The 17,913-nt window shown below is 42.5% G+C and overlaps 1 protein-coding gene across 1 annotated transcript in view; it reads right to left on the bottom strand.

Moving 5' to 3' along the window:
• Window positions 1-17,125, bottom strand: part of LOC123991186 (dihydropyrimidine dehydrogenase [NADP(+)]-like) — a 237,911-nt gene extending 220,786 nt beyond the window's left edge. The window contains exon 1 of the mRNA XM_046292500.1: window positions 16,473-17,125. Within this exon, the coding sequence (XP_046148456.1) occupies window positions 16,473-16,511 (39 nt within the window). The 5' untranslated portion in view covers window positions 16,512-17,125. The remainder of the gene's footprint in view (window positions 1-16,472) is intronic.
• Between the last annotated feature and the right edge of the window lie 788 nt (window positions 17,126-17,913).

Raw genomic sequence — 17,913 nt, 5'->3', positions numbered from 1 at the left:
GCAGGGTAGTTACTGGGGACCTGCTTCCACGCTAAACGCACTCTGCACAGAAGGCCTCGTCTAAACCAAGGAACCAAGGCCCATCTGTGAGTGTTGGCTGCATCAGTACGCATGTGTCCGCTGGGGAGGAAGAGAAGGCTGCCTGGCCTGCCTGCGTGTGTCTGGCTTTCACACTCTACACTGATCACACTGGGCCCCAAACAGATGGAAGATCAATAAGTGCCCGGGCCAGGCAGAACGGCCGGTGGTATGCAAACGCAGACCGAGCCCTCAGAGGAAATCAACCAGGGTGTGAGGGAGGTGAGGAAGGAGGGCGGGGGTATATGATGGACACAGGGAATGGGCAATTCACAAACTGGAAGCAGTGATTAACATGGTGGGCTGAGTGAGGACCTGAGAAGCACAAGCTAAGACTTCGAGGCATGAGACATGAGCCCTATACTATGAATGTAGTTAGCGAGGTAACTTTGGTCAACTCTAAGTTCAACTTTGGATAACCGGTACCGCAAATGTGGCTCACATTTTAGCCTGGTAAATTGCTATGGCAACGAATCCTTCAGATCTAACTAGCTACGGGTTAGGCTAACTCAGGGCTCACTACATTTGTCCTGGATGAAGTGTCTGAGCTGCAAGTTGATGACCAATGAAATTATTCCCTCAATCTTGCAAAGATTGCATCATCATCCTCTTCATTTGAAGAAGACAACTGATTAAATATTGTACTTTTTCAAATGTGTTTTTGGATGTATATTTTTTATATTATTAAATACCTATCACATTACACATTTAGTAATAACAGGTGTCTGTGCATTAATAAGCACAAAATAAAGACTGCACTTCTAAACTGAATTTGCAAGAAACCTGGTCTTCCATTTTGATTTAGGCACAGGTGAAAATGTGGCACCTGCTTACCAATGGATTGATGTTTTAGCATCGTCTCAATGAAGAGTTTGGCATTCGACGAGCCACGTGCGACATGCTTGCACAGTTAAAAACCTGCTAGAGTTAGCGACAGGCGGACGAGCAATATCCACCGTCGTAGTACGGATCAAGTCTATACTGGAATGGAAAGCTAACTGAAGCTAGCTAGCTTTAGAAAACCCCGAGTAGATCTAGCTTGCTCCGTAGTATACCCCTAGGGAGGCAGAGGGACATACAGAATAGCTACTCGCTAACCCGCCACAGTATCAGACACCAAAGAACTGTGTAGGATATACTAGTTAGCTATACTATGTACTAAGACAGGGACAATCCATGTGCTATGCAATGCATGGAAGCAGTCACGGTCCACATTGTATTCTGGTAACCATAGTAGTTTAGCTCAAATTATATTCTGGTAACCATAGTAGTTTAGCTCAAATTATATTCTGGTAACCATAGTGGTTTAGCTCAAATTATATTCTGATAACCATAGTAGTCTCATCGTCCTAAAACTGCTTTAAAAATCTTTTCAAAAGGCCATGTTTCATAAAAAATATATATACAGCGGGCTCCAAAATTACTGGCACCCTTGACTGGCAATGTACAACAAATACTTTAAAAAATAAAAACAATATAATTATAGAGATAAACTCAAAATACCAACAAATACTGTACTTCATTAATGTTTCAATGGAACCAACCAAAATCATACAATTATTTAATGAATACAAAATAAATTTCACCAAAATCAAGATTTCATCATTATCGTCACTCCTCATTTAGTACTTAGTGCAACCACCTCCGGCAAGGATAACAACATGGAGTCTTTTCCTGTAATGTTTGACAAGGTTAAGGAAAACATTTGGAGGGATTTTGAACCATTCCTTTATGCAGATACTTTCAAGATCCTTCACATTCTTGGGTTTGTGCTTATCAACTGCCCTCTTCAACTCAGCCCACAGGTTTTCGATTGGATTGAGGTCTAGCGACTGAGATGGCAGAACATTGATTTTGTCACAGAACCATTTCTGTGTGGATCTTGAGGTATGTTTTGGGTCATTGTCTTGTTGGAAAGTCCACCTATGGCCGAGTCCCAGCCTTCTGGCAGAGGCAACCAGACTGTCAGCCAAAATTGCCTGATGCTTTGTGGAATTCATTATGTCATCAATCTTAACCAGTACCCCTGGACCTCTGGAATTAAAACAGCCCCAAAACATCACTGACCCACCACCATATTTCACCGTGGGTATGAGGTGCCTCTCCTAGTATGCTGAATCTGACCAGAACGTTCAATTTTGGTCTCATCTGACCAGAGCACCTTCTTCCAGTCATAATTTAAATTACGTTTGGCAAACTCCAAGTGCTCTCATCTGTGTCTTGGGGTCAGAAAAGGCTTTCTTCTGGCAACCCTTCCAAAGAGCCTGTGGTTGTGACGTCTGATGGTGCTTTTTGAAACCTGGTGACCCCAAGACGCCACCAAGGCCTGCAATTTTTTCACAGGGATTCTTGAGGATTTTGTTGCTTCTCTCACCATCTTCCTCCCTATCCTGGGGGGCATAATGCATTTGTGTCCTCTACCCATGAGGTTTTCAACTGTTCCATATCTTTTGAATGTTTTAATAATTGCCCTGCCAGGGCTCAGTGGTATATTCAATCATTTGTGGATCTTCTTGTTGCCATTACCAGTTTATGAAGGTCTACGACCATCTGTCTCTTTTGAACTGCCAGTTCTTTTGTTTTCATAATGGTGTTGGATGACAAAGGGCTATTGCATGCGTGTTACCTCATTTCATTCCTGGTTTAATTTTGGTAGATGTTATTTACAATAATCTTTAAGGGTGCCATTAATTGTGAAACCTTGATTTGGAGGACATTGATTTTTTATGAAATCAATAAATTATTTTGGTGGATTCCATTGAAAGATGAATAAAGTACAGTATTTCTCACATTTGGTATTTTGAGTTTATCTATATAATTATTTTTTTATTGTTTGTACATTGCCAGTAATTTTGTAGCCCACTGTATACATAAGTAGTGCATATATGTATTAATCTGATATGTCATTGTAAATTGGAGATGTAATTTATTATATATACTGCTGAGCTGAACGTGGGCCATGAAAACATGAAATAGAACATTGTCCTAGCTTGACGTAGAAACAGGTGAATACCTTTGGAATGCTGAGCCACTTGACTGCACCAGATAGCTGTGTGCGAGTTCATTTCTTTTGAAAATGACTCACCGGACTACAGCCATATAGTTTTGAAACTAGAAGGAGAGAGAGAGACAGAGTAGGCAAGAAGGAGTCAGCTGAGATTGGAGTAAAGAATGTTGAGTTGGTCACAAAAACAAGGGAAGCTACTGAGCTAGCGCTAGCTAGCTAATGCCTCCAGATGTAACTCGGAGGTGAAGCCTACTTTCTGAATTAAACAATAGAGTTGATACTAATATAATTAATAGGGTTCACTCACACACACACACTGCTTTGCATACCCAGGAGCTTCAGCATGGGCATACATCTTGCATGACAAGTCCTAGGAGGTATGAAATAGCAACAACATGAAGGTCAAAGTAATTTATTGCACAAAATGAAGCAACTATTGATTAGGAAAGAAAAGGGCAGGCACAACTGCCCCGCTAATAATTCTGTGTTCGTAACCTAGAGGGAAGTGGGAATTTACCACCATAGAGTGGTGTCAATGAATTATACTTGTAAGCAAACATTCCATAACTGTAGGTGGCAGTAAATTGCCATACTTGGCATTATACATGTTCAAACAACACACTCTAGATGGCAGTATACAGACTTTCAGTTTGTTTGCCAACTCATAGAAGTAATAGAAGAAAAAAATGGACTACTTCAAAATGGAGATGGCCTCAATGAAGCTGCCAGTGCACTCACAGACGCCATAATGGGATATATACAGGTATGACGATGATATCTCTATCATTCTCTATTTTTAACACATACAACTAGGAAAAATCTATTTGAATGGCGCTCCAACTGGTAATTACAGGTGGGAAACTGGTCTATCATCCTTGAACTCCAAGTAGGAGGTGGGAATTTAGCAGTTGTGAAGTCATAAATACTAGTTGGATGCATTCACGTGCTTTGAAAAAGTTGAGAATCGCCCGATTGGCTAATGGCCAATAAGTGGTGTCAACCATAAACTAAAAGTACGGCTACCAGGCTTGCAAACAAATGAGTGTTCAAAAACCATATTAACAGATTGCTTTTTTAAACAATGTTTTGTATTTGTATTAATTGCCAAAAATGCTGTTTGAGGTCATTTCCTTAATAGGTGATGTCAGAGGTCACTATGTGGGAGAAGTTGGATTTCAAGGATGATATAGACGAGAGAAACAGAGAAATGCTGATAAATCGTGGCAGCCACTGAAAAAAAAAACTTTAAAAAAAATGTGCGCCGAGACTTGCTATTAAGATCAAAGTGACAAGTTACAGCATCAGGTTGTCCGAGGAACCTCCAAGGTAACTAGCTAGCTTGTAATCCTTACTCTTCTGCTGGAATCAATAAAGGAATTTCCACATATTGATCTGCAGTTAGAGAGATAGAGCAACAGCCTTTGGGTCAGCAATATTAAATATAGGCCAAGGATATCATTTGTTCTCCTTTACGAGGAGAAACAGTGCAATAAAAAAAATGGCACGTTCAACAGAAATATTAATCTATTCAGCTATGGTTGTGTACTGTCTGTATTGCAGGGAAAACGGTACCTTTTAGATAGGATAGGATTATCTCACACATGAACTCTCGTTCCTTTGCACGGACGACCCGGTCACGACACAGCACGCCATTTCAATACAGCCACATACAGATTATCCATACCATTCCCATAATGAGAGTAGGTGACAAGCTGCTTGCTGTAGACTTGGGGTTAAAGACAAAAGCTTTCTCCTTGAGACAAAGAGATAAAGCAGTGGGATCCCAGTGTGACCTCCCACACAGCACAGCCTGGCCAGTCTGTGTGGAGACATAAGAGCAGTGGTGGTGTGGTGCCATAATGTACACTCACTAAGTCATGCATGTATTCATGTCACCCAACAGAGCAGAACACCAAGGGCACCAACCGTTTCTTTTTCCAGCCAACATGGTTGTGTCGTGTCTCTCCTTTAAGTTAAGTCTGCTGTTGTAGCCTGGTCCAAAATATGTTTGAGCTGTTCGCCACAAACGTTGGATGGAGTTGATAAGATAGCACAAACTGATCTGGGATCAGTCTACTGTTGTTGGGTTTTCGCTCTAGCATGCGAAAATGTTAAGATAGCTTTACATTTATCCACTCACTCACTTTATCCACCAAATCCTACATTCAGGAGTTACACAGCTCATGTCCTGTCTGTCGACGTTAAGGCTTCAGTGACCGGTCAGTTAGTGCTAAATACGGCTGCTAGAATCCTGACTAGAACCAAAACATTTGATCATATTACTCCAGTGCTAGCCTCCCTACACGGGCTTCCTGTTAAGGCAAGGGCTGATTTCAAGGTTTTACTGTTAACCTACAAAGCATTACATGGGCTTGCTCCACGCTACGGTCACAAGACGCAGGCCTCCTAATTGTCCCTAGAATTTCTACGCAAACAGCTGGAGGCAGGGCTTTCTCCTATAGCGCTCCATTTTTATGGAATGGTCTGCCTACCCATGTGAGAGACGCAGACTCGGTCTCAACCTTTAAGTCTTTACTGAAGACTCTTCTCTTCAGTGGGTCATATGAGATTGAGTGTTAATCTGGCCCAGGAGTGTGAAGGTGAACGGAAAGGCTCTGGAGCAACGAACCACCCTTGCTGTCTCTGCCTGCCGGTTCCCCACTCTCCACTGGGATTGTCTGCCTCTAACCCTATTACAGGAGCTGAGTCACGTGCTCTTTCATGCCGTCCCTAGGAAGGGTGCGTCACTTGAGTGGGTTGAGTCACTGACGTGATCTTCCTGTCTGGTTTGGCACCCCCCCTTGGGTTGTGGGCTATACTCGGCCTTGTCCTAGGATGGTCAGTTTGTGGTTGAAGATATCCCTCTAGTGGTGTGGGGGCTGTGCTTTGGCAAAGTGGATGGGGTTATATCCTTCCTGTTTGGCCCTGTCCGGGGGTATCATCAGATGGGGCCACAGTGTCTCCTGACCCCTCCTGTCTCAGCCTCCAGTATTTATGCGGTAGTAGTTTATGTGTCGGGGGGGCTAGGGTCAGTCTGTTATATCTGGAGTACTTCTCCTGTCTTATCCGGTGTCCTGTGTGAATTTAAGTAGGCTCTCTCTAATTCCCTCTTTCTCTCTCTTTTTTTATGCCATCAGCATACCACCCTGCATACCACTGCTGGCTTGCTTCTGAAGCTAAGCAGGGTTGGTCTTGGTCAGTTCCTGGATGGAAGACCAGATGCTGCTGGAAGTGGTGTTGGGGGGCCTCTGTTCTAAAAAAAATATCCCAATGCCCCAGGGCAGTGATTCGGGACACTGCCCTGTGTAGGGTGCCGGGTGTCCTGACTATCTGAGATCATTGAAGATCCCATGGCACTTATCGTAAAGAGTATGGGTGTTAACCCCGGTGTCCTGGCCAAAATACCAATCTGGCCCTCAAACCATCACGGTCACCAAATAATCATCAGTTTACAATTGGCTCATTAATCCCCCTCCTCTCCCCTGTAACTATTCCCCAGGTCGTTGCTGCAAATGAGAAAGTTCTCAGTCAACTTAACTGGTAAAATAACGGATAAATACATTTCTTTCTCTCACACGGAGGACCTGAGCCTAGGACCATGCCTCAGGACTACTTGGCATGATGACTCCTTGCTGTCCCCAGTCCACCTGGCCGTGCTGCTGCTCCAGTTTCAACTGTTCTGCCTGCAGCTATGGAACCCTGACACGTTCACCGGACGTGCTACCTGTCCCAGACCTGCTGTTTTCAACTCTCTAGAGACAGCAAGAGCGGTAGAGATGATCGGCTATGAAAAGCCAACTGACATTTACTCCTAATGTGCTGACCTGTTGCACCCTTGACAACTACTGTGATTATTATTATTTGACCATGCTGGTAATTTATGAACATTTGAACATCTTGGCCATGTTCTGTTATAATCTCCACCCGGCACAGCCAGAAGAGGATTGGCCACCCCTCACAGCATGGTTCCTCTCTGTTTCTTTCTAGGTTTTGGCCTTTCAAGGGAGTTTTTCCTAGCCACCGTGCTTCTACACCTGCATTGCTTGCTGTTTGGGGTTTTCGGCTGGGTTTCTGTACAGCACTTTGAGATATATCAGCTGATGTAAGAAGGGATATATAAATAAATTTGATTTTTCCCTGTTTAGTCTGTTTCATCCTTGGGAGCAATTTCCAAACGTCTGAAGGTACCACGTTCATCTGTACAAACAATAGTACTCAATTACAAACACCATGGTACCACGCAGCCATCAAACCGCTCAGGAAGGAGACGGGTTCTGTCTCCTAGAGATGAACATACTTTGGTGCGAAAAGTGCAAATCAATTCCAGAACAACAACAAAGGACCTTGTGAAGATGCTGGAGAAAAGTGGTACAAAAGTATCTATAGCCACAGTAAAACGAGTCCTATATTGACATAACCTGAAAGGCTGCTCAGCAAGGAAGAAGCCACATCTCCAAAACTGCCATAAAAAAGCCAGACTACGGTTTGCAAATGCACATGGGGACAAAGATCGTACTTTGTGGAGAAATGTCCTCTGGTCTAATGAAACAAAAATAGAACTGTTTGGCCATAATGACCATTGTTGTGTTTGGGGGAAAAAGGGGGAAGTTTGCAAGCCAAAGAACAAACACCATCCCAGGCATGAAGTACTGGGGTGTTAGCATCATGTTGTGTGGGTGCTTTGCTGCAGGAGGGACTGGTGCACTTCACAAAATAGATGGCCTCATGAGGGGGGGAAATGATGTGGATATATTGAAGGAACATCTCAAGACATCAGTCAGGAAGTTAACGCTTGGTCGTAAATGGGTCTTCCAAATGGACAATGACCCCAAGCATTCTTCCAAAGTTGTGGCAAAATGGCTTAAGGACAACAAAGTCAAGATATTGGAGAGGATCGCCACAAAGTCCTGACCTCAACCCCAAGCTAAACAATTGAAAGGCAATGCTACCGAATACTAATTGAGTGTATGTAAACTTCTGACCCACTGAGAATGTGATGAAAGAAATAAGCTGAAATAAATCACTCTACTATTATTCTGACATTTCACATTCTTAAAATAAAAGTGGTGATCCTAACTGACCTAAGACAGGGAACTTTTACTAGGATTAAATGTCAGGCATTGTGAAAACTGAGTTTAAATGTATTTGACTAAGGTGTATGTAAACTTCCGACTTCAACTGTACATAGTGCATTTACATTCTCTCTTGACATCAGAGTAACAGCCTTTCCCACCAAACTCAACATGTATTCTCTTCCCAGACTTAAAAGACACTGAATCAAAAGAGATGAAATAGACTATCACAGGCCATCTGCTAGCCCCTACAGACGGAGCCAGCAACAGTGAAAGAAACTAATCCCAGAGTACAGATCAGTTGCACTCACTTCCCGGCATTGCAGCACCAAGTTAAACAAACCAGGCAACCAACGACAATAGTTCATAAAGCATAGACATCCCCTGGTAAAGGCTCCTGCCATTTACCGTGTGATTGTTGTTAGTGTGTTTCATGTGTGTGTTTGCATGTGTGTGCAAGAGCGAGAGAGAAAGAGGGAGTGAGGGACAGACAGGTTTGTACGTGTGTATGTGAGACAGACAGGACAGACAGAGATAGACCGACAGACAGGACAGACAGGACAGACAGAGATAGACCGACAGACAGAGACAGACAGACAGGACAGACAGGACAGACAGACAGACGCCTGAAACAAACCATGCGCTCGCTACGGTAACAGGCTTTAATTTTGGTAATGGGCACTATGTGCCAAAGGCTCATTACATGGCCTTTGAAAAGTGTCCCTGGCCATGTTGAGGCTCGGAAAACAATTAGCACAGAAGCAGAAGGTAAATGAAGTGTAAAAGAAATCAGGGCTTGATGACCGAGTGAGTCTAGTCTCAGGTCTTATCTGAGGCTCTCTGAGGAAAGGATGGAAGCAGAGGGAGGGAGGGGTAATGAGGAGAGGAGAAGGAAAGAAAAAAAAGTTCAATATGCCACATGCTATCTGGGTGTGTAAGCAAGCCAAGCCAAGCCAAGCCAGCCCTGCCTGGTGTCTGTGGGGGGGTATGAACTCCACAGAGGGGATTGAGTTTGCAGACGGAGATTGCAGCAGACAGTGGGGTCACATGTGATCAGGTGAGACTGCTCTCCTCCCCTAGGGTACAGAGGTGGCAGTAAATTGTGCAGTGGAGGAAAAGGAGAGGACACAGTTTCAGCTGGCTGTTCTCAGGCTCTCTCTCTCTCTGCCTCTCTCTCTGACAAGCCCAAGGATCATCTCTGCTTCGTTGATTGATTAAAAGCGCAATCTGAGCAAACCTGGCCAGGAGTGCAATTACCGGTCCACCGGTTTGGGTGTCACTTCTGAGATGTGCTTGTCTGGGCGTGTATGTTTGAAATGATACCAGTGCCTCCACGTACCTAGTACACTCAGCAAGATGTTGAAGATTATCACAGCAAACGCCTTACATAAACTCCCTCTAGCTGTTTATCTCACCACAATATGCTTCTTTGACTGGGACTGAAACTGCCTCATTCAATAATAGTTTTACAATACACATCCTCAAATAGCATTTTTAAGGATCTGAGCCAGTTATCTTTGTTGGCCCCAATTGGCCCTTGAGGATGTCATGGATTAAATGTAAAACAATAAATAATGTAGATGTCCAATTCCTACACCGTGTAAGCAACTCATAAGCAACCACAGCACTCGGACAAAAACCCAACTAATACGAGGATCTTCCAAGGCAGCCTAAATCATTTCAATAACACTTCACAGCTAGCCTGGTCCCATCATTTGCAAGTCAGACAACCAGTTTATGGAAAGACATAGGGTCTGCTCAGCTACCATAAGAATCATACCTATTTCTATAATAATAATATGACATGTACTGTAAATGCCATTTTGAGATGCTTTAATCCAAAGAGATTTACAGTCATGCGTGCATACATTTGTTTTTATATACACTGCTCAAAAAAATAAAGGGAACACTAAAATAACACATCCTAGATCTGAATGAAATATTCTTATTAAATACATTTTTATTTACATAGTTGAATGTGCGGACAACAAAAATCACAAAAATTATCATTGGAAGTCAAATTTATCAACCCATGGAGGTCTGGATTTGGAGTCACACTCAAAATTACAGTGGAAAACCACACTACAGGCTGATCCAACTTGATGTAATGTCCTTAAAACAAGTCAAAATGAGGCTCAGTAGTGTGTGTGGCCTCCACGTGCCTGTATGACCTCCCTACAACGCCTGGGCATGCTCCTGATGAGGTGGCGGATGGTCTCCTGAGGGATCTCCTCCCAGACCTGGACTAAAGCATCCGCCAACTCCTGGACAGTCTGTGGTGCAACGTGGCGTTGGTGGATGGAGCGAGACATGATGTCCCAGATGTGCTCAATTGGATTCAGGTCTCGGGAACGGCCAGACCATAGCATCAATTCCTTCCTCTTGCAGGAACTGCTGACACACTCCAGCCACATGAGGTCTAGCATTGTCTTGCATTAGGAGGAACGCAGGGCCAACCGCACCAGCATATGGTCTCTCAGTACCTAATGGCAGTCAGGCTACCTCTGGCGAGCACATGCTGTGCGGCCCCCCCAAAGAAATGCCACCCCACACCATGACTGACCCACCGCCAAACCGGTCATGCTGGAGGATGTTGCAGGCAGCAGAACGTTCTCCACGGCGTCTCCAGACTGTCACATGTGCACAGGGTGAACCTGCTTTCATCTGTGAAGAGCACAGGGCGCCAGTGGCGGATTTGCCAATCTTGGTGTTCTCTGGCAAATGCCAAACGTCCTGCACAGTGTTGGGCTGTAAGCACAACCCCCACCTGTGGATGTCGGGCCCTCATACCACCCTCATGGAGTCTGTTTCTGACCGTTTGAGCAGACACATGCACATTTGCGGCCTGCTGGAGGTTATTTTGCAGGGCTCTGGCAGTGCTCCTCCTGCTCCTTCTTGCACAAAGGCGGAGGTAGCGGTCCTGCTGCTGGGTTGTTGCACTGCTACGGCTTCCTCCACGTTTCCTGATGTACTGGCCTGTCTCCTGGTAGCGCCTCCATGCTCTGGACACTACGCTGACAGACACAGCAAAACTTCTTGCCACAACTCGCATTGATGTGCCATCCTGGATGAGCTGCACTACCTGAGCCACTTGTGTGGGTTGTAGACTCCGTCTCATGCTACCACTAGAGTGAAAGCACCGCCAGCATTCAAAAGTGACCAAAATATCAGCAAGGAAGCATAGGAACTGAGAAGTGGTCTGTGGTCACCACCTGCAGAACCACTCCTTTATTGGGGGTGTCTTGCTAATTGCCTATAATTTCCACCTGTTGTCTATTCCATTTGCACAACAGCATGTGAAATTTATTGTCAATCAGTGTTGCTTCCTAAGTGGACAGTTTGATTTCACAGAAGTGTGATTGACTTGGAGTTACATTGTGTTGATTAAGTGTTCCCTTTATTTTTTTGAGCAGTATATATTTTTACCTTTATTTTACTAGGCAAATCAGTTAAGAACAAATTCTTATTTTCAATGACGGCCTAGGAACAGTGGGTTAATTGCCTGTTCAGGTGCAGAACGACATATTTGTACCTTGTCAGCTCGGGGATATGAACTTGCAAGCTTTCGGTTACTAGTTCAACACTCTAACCACTAGGCTACCCTGCCGCACTAGGCTACCCTGCCGTCCCGGCCCGGGAAACTGACCCACATCCCTGGCCGTGCAAGCGCCATGCTCTACAGACTATGGTTTCATAGTTTCACGAAAATCTAGCAAGTTTCAGTACCGGGAATAATTCATAATTATCCAGAGAGTCCCAAGAAATAGCAACAACAAAAAAAGCCCATTTAAAGCTATTCAAAACCAAGATATGGTCACTATGCCAGGGTTCTCCCCAAATAAGAGAGGTGCTGCGCCACCAGGTCGGCTTGGCTGCGCCACAATGTAAAGATTTGAGCAAATGAAACTGATATGTAGTCATGATAAAGTAACTATCTATGATTGCCAAGGACAATGTGAATTGGGAAACAGGCCATTCACGAATTCAGAGCGTTATCATGTTCCTAAATTAATTCAGCGCATTTCAGCAGTAGCGATCTCGACATAACCGACTAAAATCAACTTCACAATTTACTATGGAGTTGAGCGGTGTCTAGTGTGGGCAGACAGGAGCGCCGACATCACATAAAATGAGTATAAAGCACAAACTTTGTAACAGCAGTCAAACAACAAAGTCAAATGTCCAAAGTTGCTAAGCCTGCTAGAAAACCTCCAACGAATGACAGAATATCTCCTACACTTGCCTAAATCGAGTTGATTATACAGATAGCAGATCAGCTCATGGTTAATGGGAAATGAACAGTGGGAATAGTTTAAATATATAAACTCGGTTTAAAAAAAGATCCATATCTACTCTCATACGGTTTGTTGTTCACATTCTCTACCGAAGCTCTCATATGGGCAGCAATACCAAACAGTGCAGAGAAGAAAAACATTTTATAGCGGTATTTTGACATGCATAAGCAAGAGACTTGCTTTGGTAATGGAGCCTATGGATTACAGAATGAAGGTAGGAATTTTCATGAAAGACAGGAGTCCGGATGTTGGGTTTCAGTGGGACAGGAGAAGATAGAATTTTCCCTCATGCCTGTCTGACTTGTTCACAGACGTCATGTATGCGAAAGGGATGCGAATTGTGCATAGGCCTATTAAATTTGGGAGTTTCTGAAGAGTCACAATGAGAGCTCAAAGAGGCACATGTTGTTTTGTAGGCGATCTGTAGGGACTTCCTGTAGGGTTTATTAACTGCATTCGGGACGGTTGTACAGTCCAGCAATATCGATTATGTGTGTGCTTTTAATTTATGGCGACTTTGTGTGAAGTAAATATGGCAGGCTAAAAGCTTCCATGCGACAAACTATTTGGATAATGTGCCATTATATGTTTTGCTAATCTGCTGCTGCGCATGTTGAGTATTTTGTGGAATTACATTAGTGCGACATTTGGGCATTTAAAACAAAAAATATTTCCTGGGTCTTGTCATTTTATTTTTTCGAGAAATGTAAACAAAGCGTGTTCCCGGGAAACTCTCGGGATCCCGATTACCCGTGTTAATCTACTACCGACTGAGCCATACAGGAACACAAGCTCTGTTTTTTTTTTTTTTTTAAATCAACTCTAATAGAAATCCAGCTAGATTTTAATAATTTACATGCACACACACAAAAGACATGCTACACATTTAACTGATATGAGTGCCTGGGTGCCGTCCGTGGATATTAAAATAAGACATGTGACAGGAGGACGGGATGGCTAGCAGCAGAAAAAAAATGTAGTATTTAATTGCACCAGAGATGGCAATTATAATGAGATTTAAAAAGCCATTTCCAATGGCAGGCAGGAGTAGTTTAGTGATGGTTTTAAGTGCAGAGGCAGGAAGAAGGTCACGTCACTGTTGCCATTAGTCCCTGAATAAAGATGCTAATGAAGGGTTTGACTTACTGCACTCCACTGTGGCTACTGCCTTCATAAAAGGTTCCATTAGATTCCCTCAGTCCAGCGTTGAACCAAGGCTTTTTAAGCCAGCTCGATCCAAGCGACTAAAGTGTGCTAAAAAGCTAAATAATAGCAGATATTTTCAGGTAAACAACACTATAATGTCGAAATTTAACTGGCTCTTGGGAAAGATGCTTTGCTATTCACTTCACAGAGGCTCTGGTTGGCGATTTTACATTATTCTACTATACTTTTCTTTACTGTACTGTTGGATTCTAGCTTGAAATATACATATTCATGTTACCATACCAGAACTTATTGATGACTTTACATGTATAAGGAATGTATGTGTTGGAGTCAATGGAGGGTGGATGAGAACTAGGTGTATAGAAAGTTACTGAGTGAGACAAGGGGGAGTGCAATAAGTTTACATTCTGTTAAACATGTTATTGTCACTGTAAATATCATGGCTCCTAAAGAGGGAGGCAAAGGGTAACAGTCTGGTTTGTGTCACTGACCAGTTAGGACAGCTACAGAGGGGTGAGGAATTCATCCCGAGGTCAGGTCATATGAAGTGAGAAGGAACAGTCCTATGACAGTCCTACACACATAGACTTCCACGCCCACGAAGGTTCTAGCGTCAGGCAGGACTACACCAGTGAGAGGTTTAGCAACAGAGATGCCTTGGCTGGTTGTGCAAGGAGTTGAATCCGCCTGGTAAGAGGGTATATGTAATCATGTCTCTGCAGATGTATAACCCAGTGAGTGAATGAACTTGGTTTGAGCATTTTCTAACCTGTGAGTTTTTAATCTGTGAGTTCAGAACCTAACAGTGCTGTACTAAACTCCTCTACAGTACTTTGCTGTGCTGTTAATGTACTGTGATGTCCAAACTTGTGAAACAGATATCTACGATTGGTAAAGATTTGGTCCGGTCCAACCAAATTTGCTCCTGTTTTTGGGGCAGAGCTCATTAGAATATTTTTTTATTTAACTAGGCAAGTCAACACATTCTTACTTACAATGACAGTCTAGGAACAGTGGTTTAACTGCCTTGTTCAGGGGGATTTTTACCTTGTCAGCTCTGGGATTCGATCTAGCAACCTTTCGGTTACTGGCCCAATGCTCTAACCACTAGGCTACCTGCCGCCCAATAATACTGGCTGAACCAGACCCACATTTTTACTTAACTTGTTCTTAGAGACAAAGTTAACAGTTTAATAGATGTGGAGGCTATTAAAACCACAAAGTCATTGATAGTTCATTGTCGTCTTGTTGTATGAAATTGATCTAACACACCAATCACTCACTAGCCTGGGAAAAATAACATGTGGAAAGACAGAGCCAGTTGCAATGTGAAACTCTTCCAAGAAATGTACAGTGTTTAGTGTTCCAGGATAACCCCCACCTCTTGGGGCCCTCTCCTCCCTCAGCATGAAACCCCATTGACTTATTGGCTCTCAGTCTCAAGAGCAAAACATTCATCCGAGCTCACTCAGGGATAAAACCTTTGCAGTTCAGATGCATTTCATTTGCTAATGGTTAACACATTTTCAATGATCTACTAGCCAAGTAGTTAAAGCCATTAGATTTCTCAATCATCAAAATACCCTTTATTGTCCTTTTGGTCAAATTGTAGACGCTACAATTATTATGCTTAAACATGTGAGATTGGGTATGCCATGACTTATTTGCTTAAATGAATTGCTCTTTTGGGAGCATAGGTCATTCATAAACATTATTATGTACTACATGCTGCAAAGTAATGTTTGTTTACACTTGTAGAGAAGCAAGTCCCAACACACACAGCAACAGATTAGACAACAGCAAGTTTTCTCCAATGTCTCAGGAAGTGATAAGTTGACCCTGGCCTATAGCCTGCACATTCCACTGGAACAGGCAGAAGTGAACAGTGAAATGACCATGTGATGTCCACATGATCTCTCTGGTGTGTTAGTTAGCAGAACAGAACACTTGTGGATGGTATTATCGCAATAGACTGTACATTCAGTCCATAATGAATAAGAAATACTCCTGGTAAAATAGGACTTCCTAGACTGATCCCTTCCTCGTATATGCAAGCGTGTTTGTGGTTATTGTATTTATTATAAAGTAAATCATTTCATTGATTAAGTAATTCCATACACAGTAGTGATGGATTTCATAAAATGGAAGAAAAATGGGCATGTATAATGGAAACGTGATAAATAATTTAGTTTTGATTCAATACCAGGTGCAGCATAAAGCCAACAATACAGCAATAGACATCCATTGCCTGGGTTTGACTCAAGAAAGCAACAGATGATATGCCATTGGTTTGCTTTGCAAAACAATAAGGTCTATGTGAATATTATATCCCATTTCATTATATTCCATTCTATTAGACTGTATTATTTCCAAAACACATCACAACAACAAACTGCATTCACTAACTCAAAACAAACCAACACCCACACAGGATAAACTTTGCCCCAATAACTTCAAGGCATCCCTCTTGTCCATAGTGAAAAAACATCAGAAAGTCTCTGCCACAACAAAATATCAATGAACCATTATTCAACGTTAACGTAGCAGTATTGTTTGACTGTCTTGCAAGTATGATGGGGTAGTTGCTGTGATAAAGCCATTTTTTTCAACAACTGTTTTAGTGGGAAACATACAGATCTATTCCTCAAACAAGCATACCAAAACAAGCCCTTTGTATTGGTAAAGCACCTGAATTATAAATACATGACAATGTAATTTATACGGTCAATAATGACACTTATTTCGTTATCGAATACATGCAACATGTGATAAGTGACACAGCAACAAAAATGCGAATTAACATTTCCGATACAGCAGTATTTGATAGAGCATAATAATAAAGTAGCCTTATACCTCGATATCTGGAAGATCCTTGCTCAGCATTCTAGACATCGCCTTTCGAAGAAATGTGAGTTGTCAAAATAAAAAAGGACGTGCGAAACGCAAACTATGTTGTATGCTATCAGTGACCTGTTTGATTTCTTGATGCAATATTTACAATCGCCACAATAGTTTGGAGCAGACCAACCGAGCGCAGCTAACGTTATCAAGGAATCTCCTACCTGACTAGTATCTGTCTTAATTCTATATTTTCAAAATTATTTGTTACCAAGTCATTGGCGTTTCTTTTGGCGATTTATAGCCTAAGCTTGATATGGATAACGTTAGTTTCGAAATTATACTGACTGGTTGTTGTTATTCTTGCTTCGTTTAGGACAATACGGAATTGAGGAATCAAAAAAAGTTCAGAAGCGAAACTTGGAACACGGAGTTTCTACTGGTTTCTAAACCCAGAGGCGAGACTTATTGGAACTCTTGCGAAACAGACCAAATTGACTAGGCCGTTTTTTGAGAAGTCAATGAGAGAAGTTAACAATCTTCCTTGGTTATTAGTTTTCTAGAAATCTAAAGACACAACTTAGATTCGAGCCAATGTCTTAAGTAGTTGAACATGTTATTACTTGAACGTTTTAATTTCCTTTAAAAAACATTGTATATCTGCCTTTGATTTGTTGTCGCGAGACTACGACGTGAGTTTAACTATGTTGTGTTCAAGACAACCAGGAACTTGAAAATCATGACTTCAGTGATCTTCAGGTCAGAAAGTCGACCTTTAGAATGAGGCCCGAGTTCGAATTCCGAGTTGGTAGAACTTTCAAAACGGTTCCCAGATGTCTTGAATGTACTGAAGTCAGAGTTTTCCGAGTTCCAAGGTGTTTTGAACGCGGCATAAGCCAATTTCACCATGATTTCACATTGAGTGTGATCGGGGATTTATATTGGAGAAGCAATTTTTGCCTACTTTCGAAGTTCCACCTCGTGCAGCGTGCGGAAGTTGTAGTACGGAATACATATTAGGAACTCTCATTCCTCCTTCTCAAACGTCCCTTCCCCTTGTCATGTCTCAATCCTGCACAAATCAAGTGTCACTCTTCCTCCTCAAGCCTCCCTTAATCAAATATCAACACAATAGAGACTAGTCAAAGTCAACCCCTCCTCTTCAAACCTCACCCTTGCATTGGTCACTTATCACCAAAGTTCTAGTCAGGCCACAGTTCTGCTCACCCCTCACCCTTGCACTCTTTTATTCACAATTGGACGAAATACAAGCTAAAAGCAGATTATTTAATTTTTCTAAGGACCCCAAAAAACTGAGGCCGTGGGAGAACCTATTCATGTAAATACATTAACTAGCTACCTACACTTAGTAGACCACTGTGTATAAGATGCTTGCTAGATAACTTTACTCCATAGCTAAGTGAATCAAATATCATTAGCTAGATATAACTTCCTA

This window comes from Oncorhynchus gorbuscha, linkage group LG12, assembly GCF_021184085.1.
Source record: "Oncorhynchus gorbuscha isolate QuinsamMale2020 ecotype Even-year linkage group LG12, OgorEven_v1.0, whole genome shotgun sequence".
Taxonomy (NCBI): Eukaryota; Metazoa; Chordata; class Actinopteri; order Salmoniformes; family Salmonidae; genus Oncorhynchus; species Oncorhynchus gorbuscha.
The sequence above is the reverse complement of the archived record's forward strand: the minus strand, read 5'-3'. Positions and strand labels throughout refer to the sequence as shown.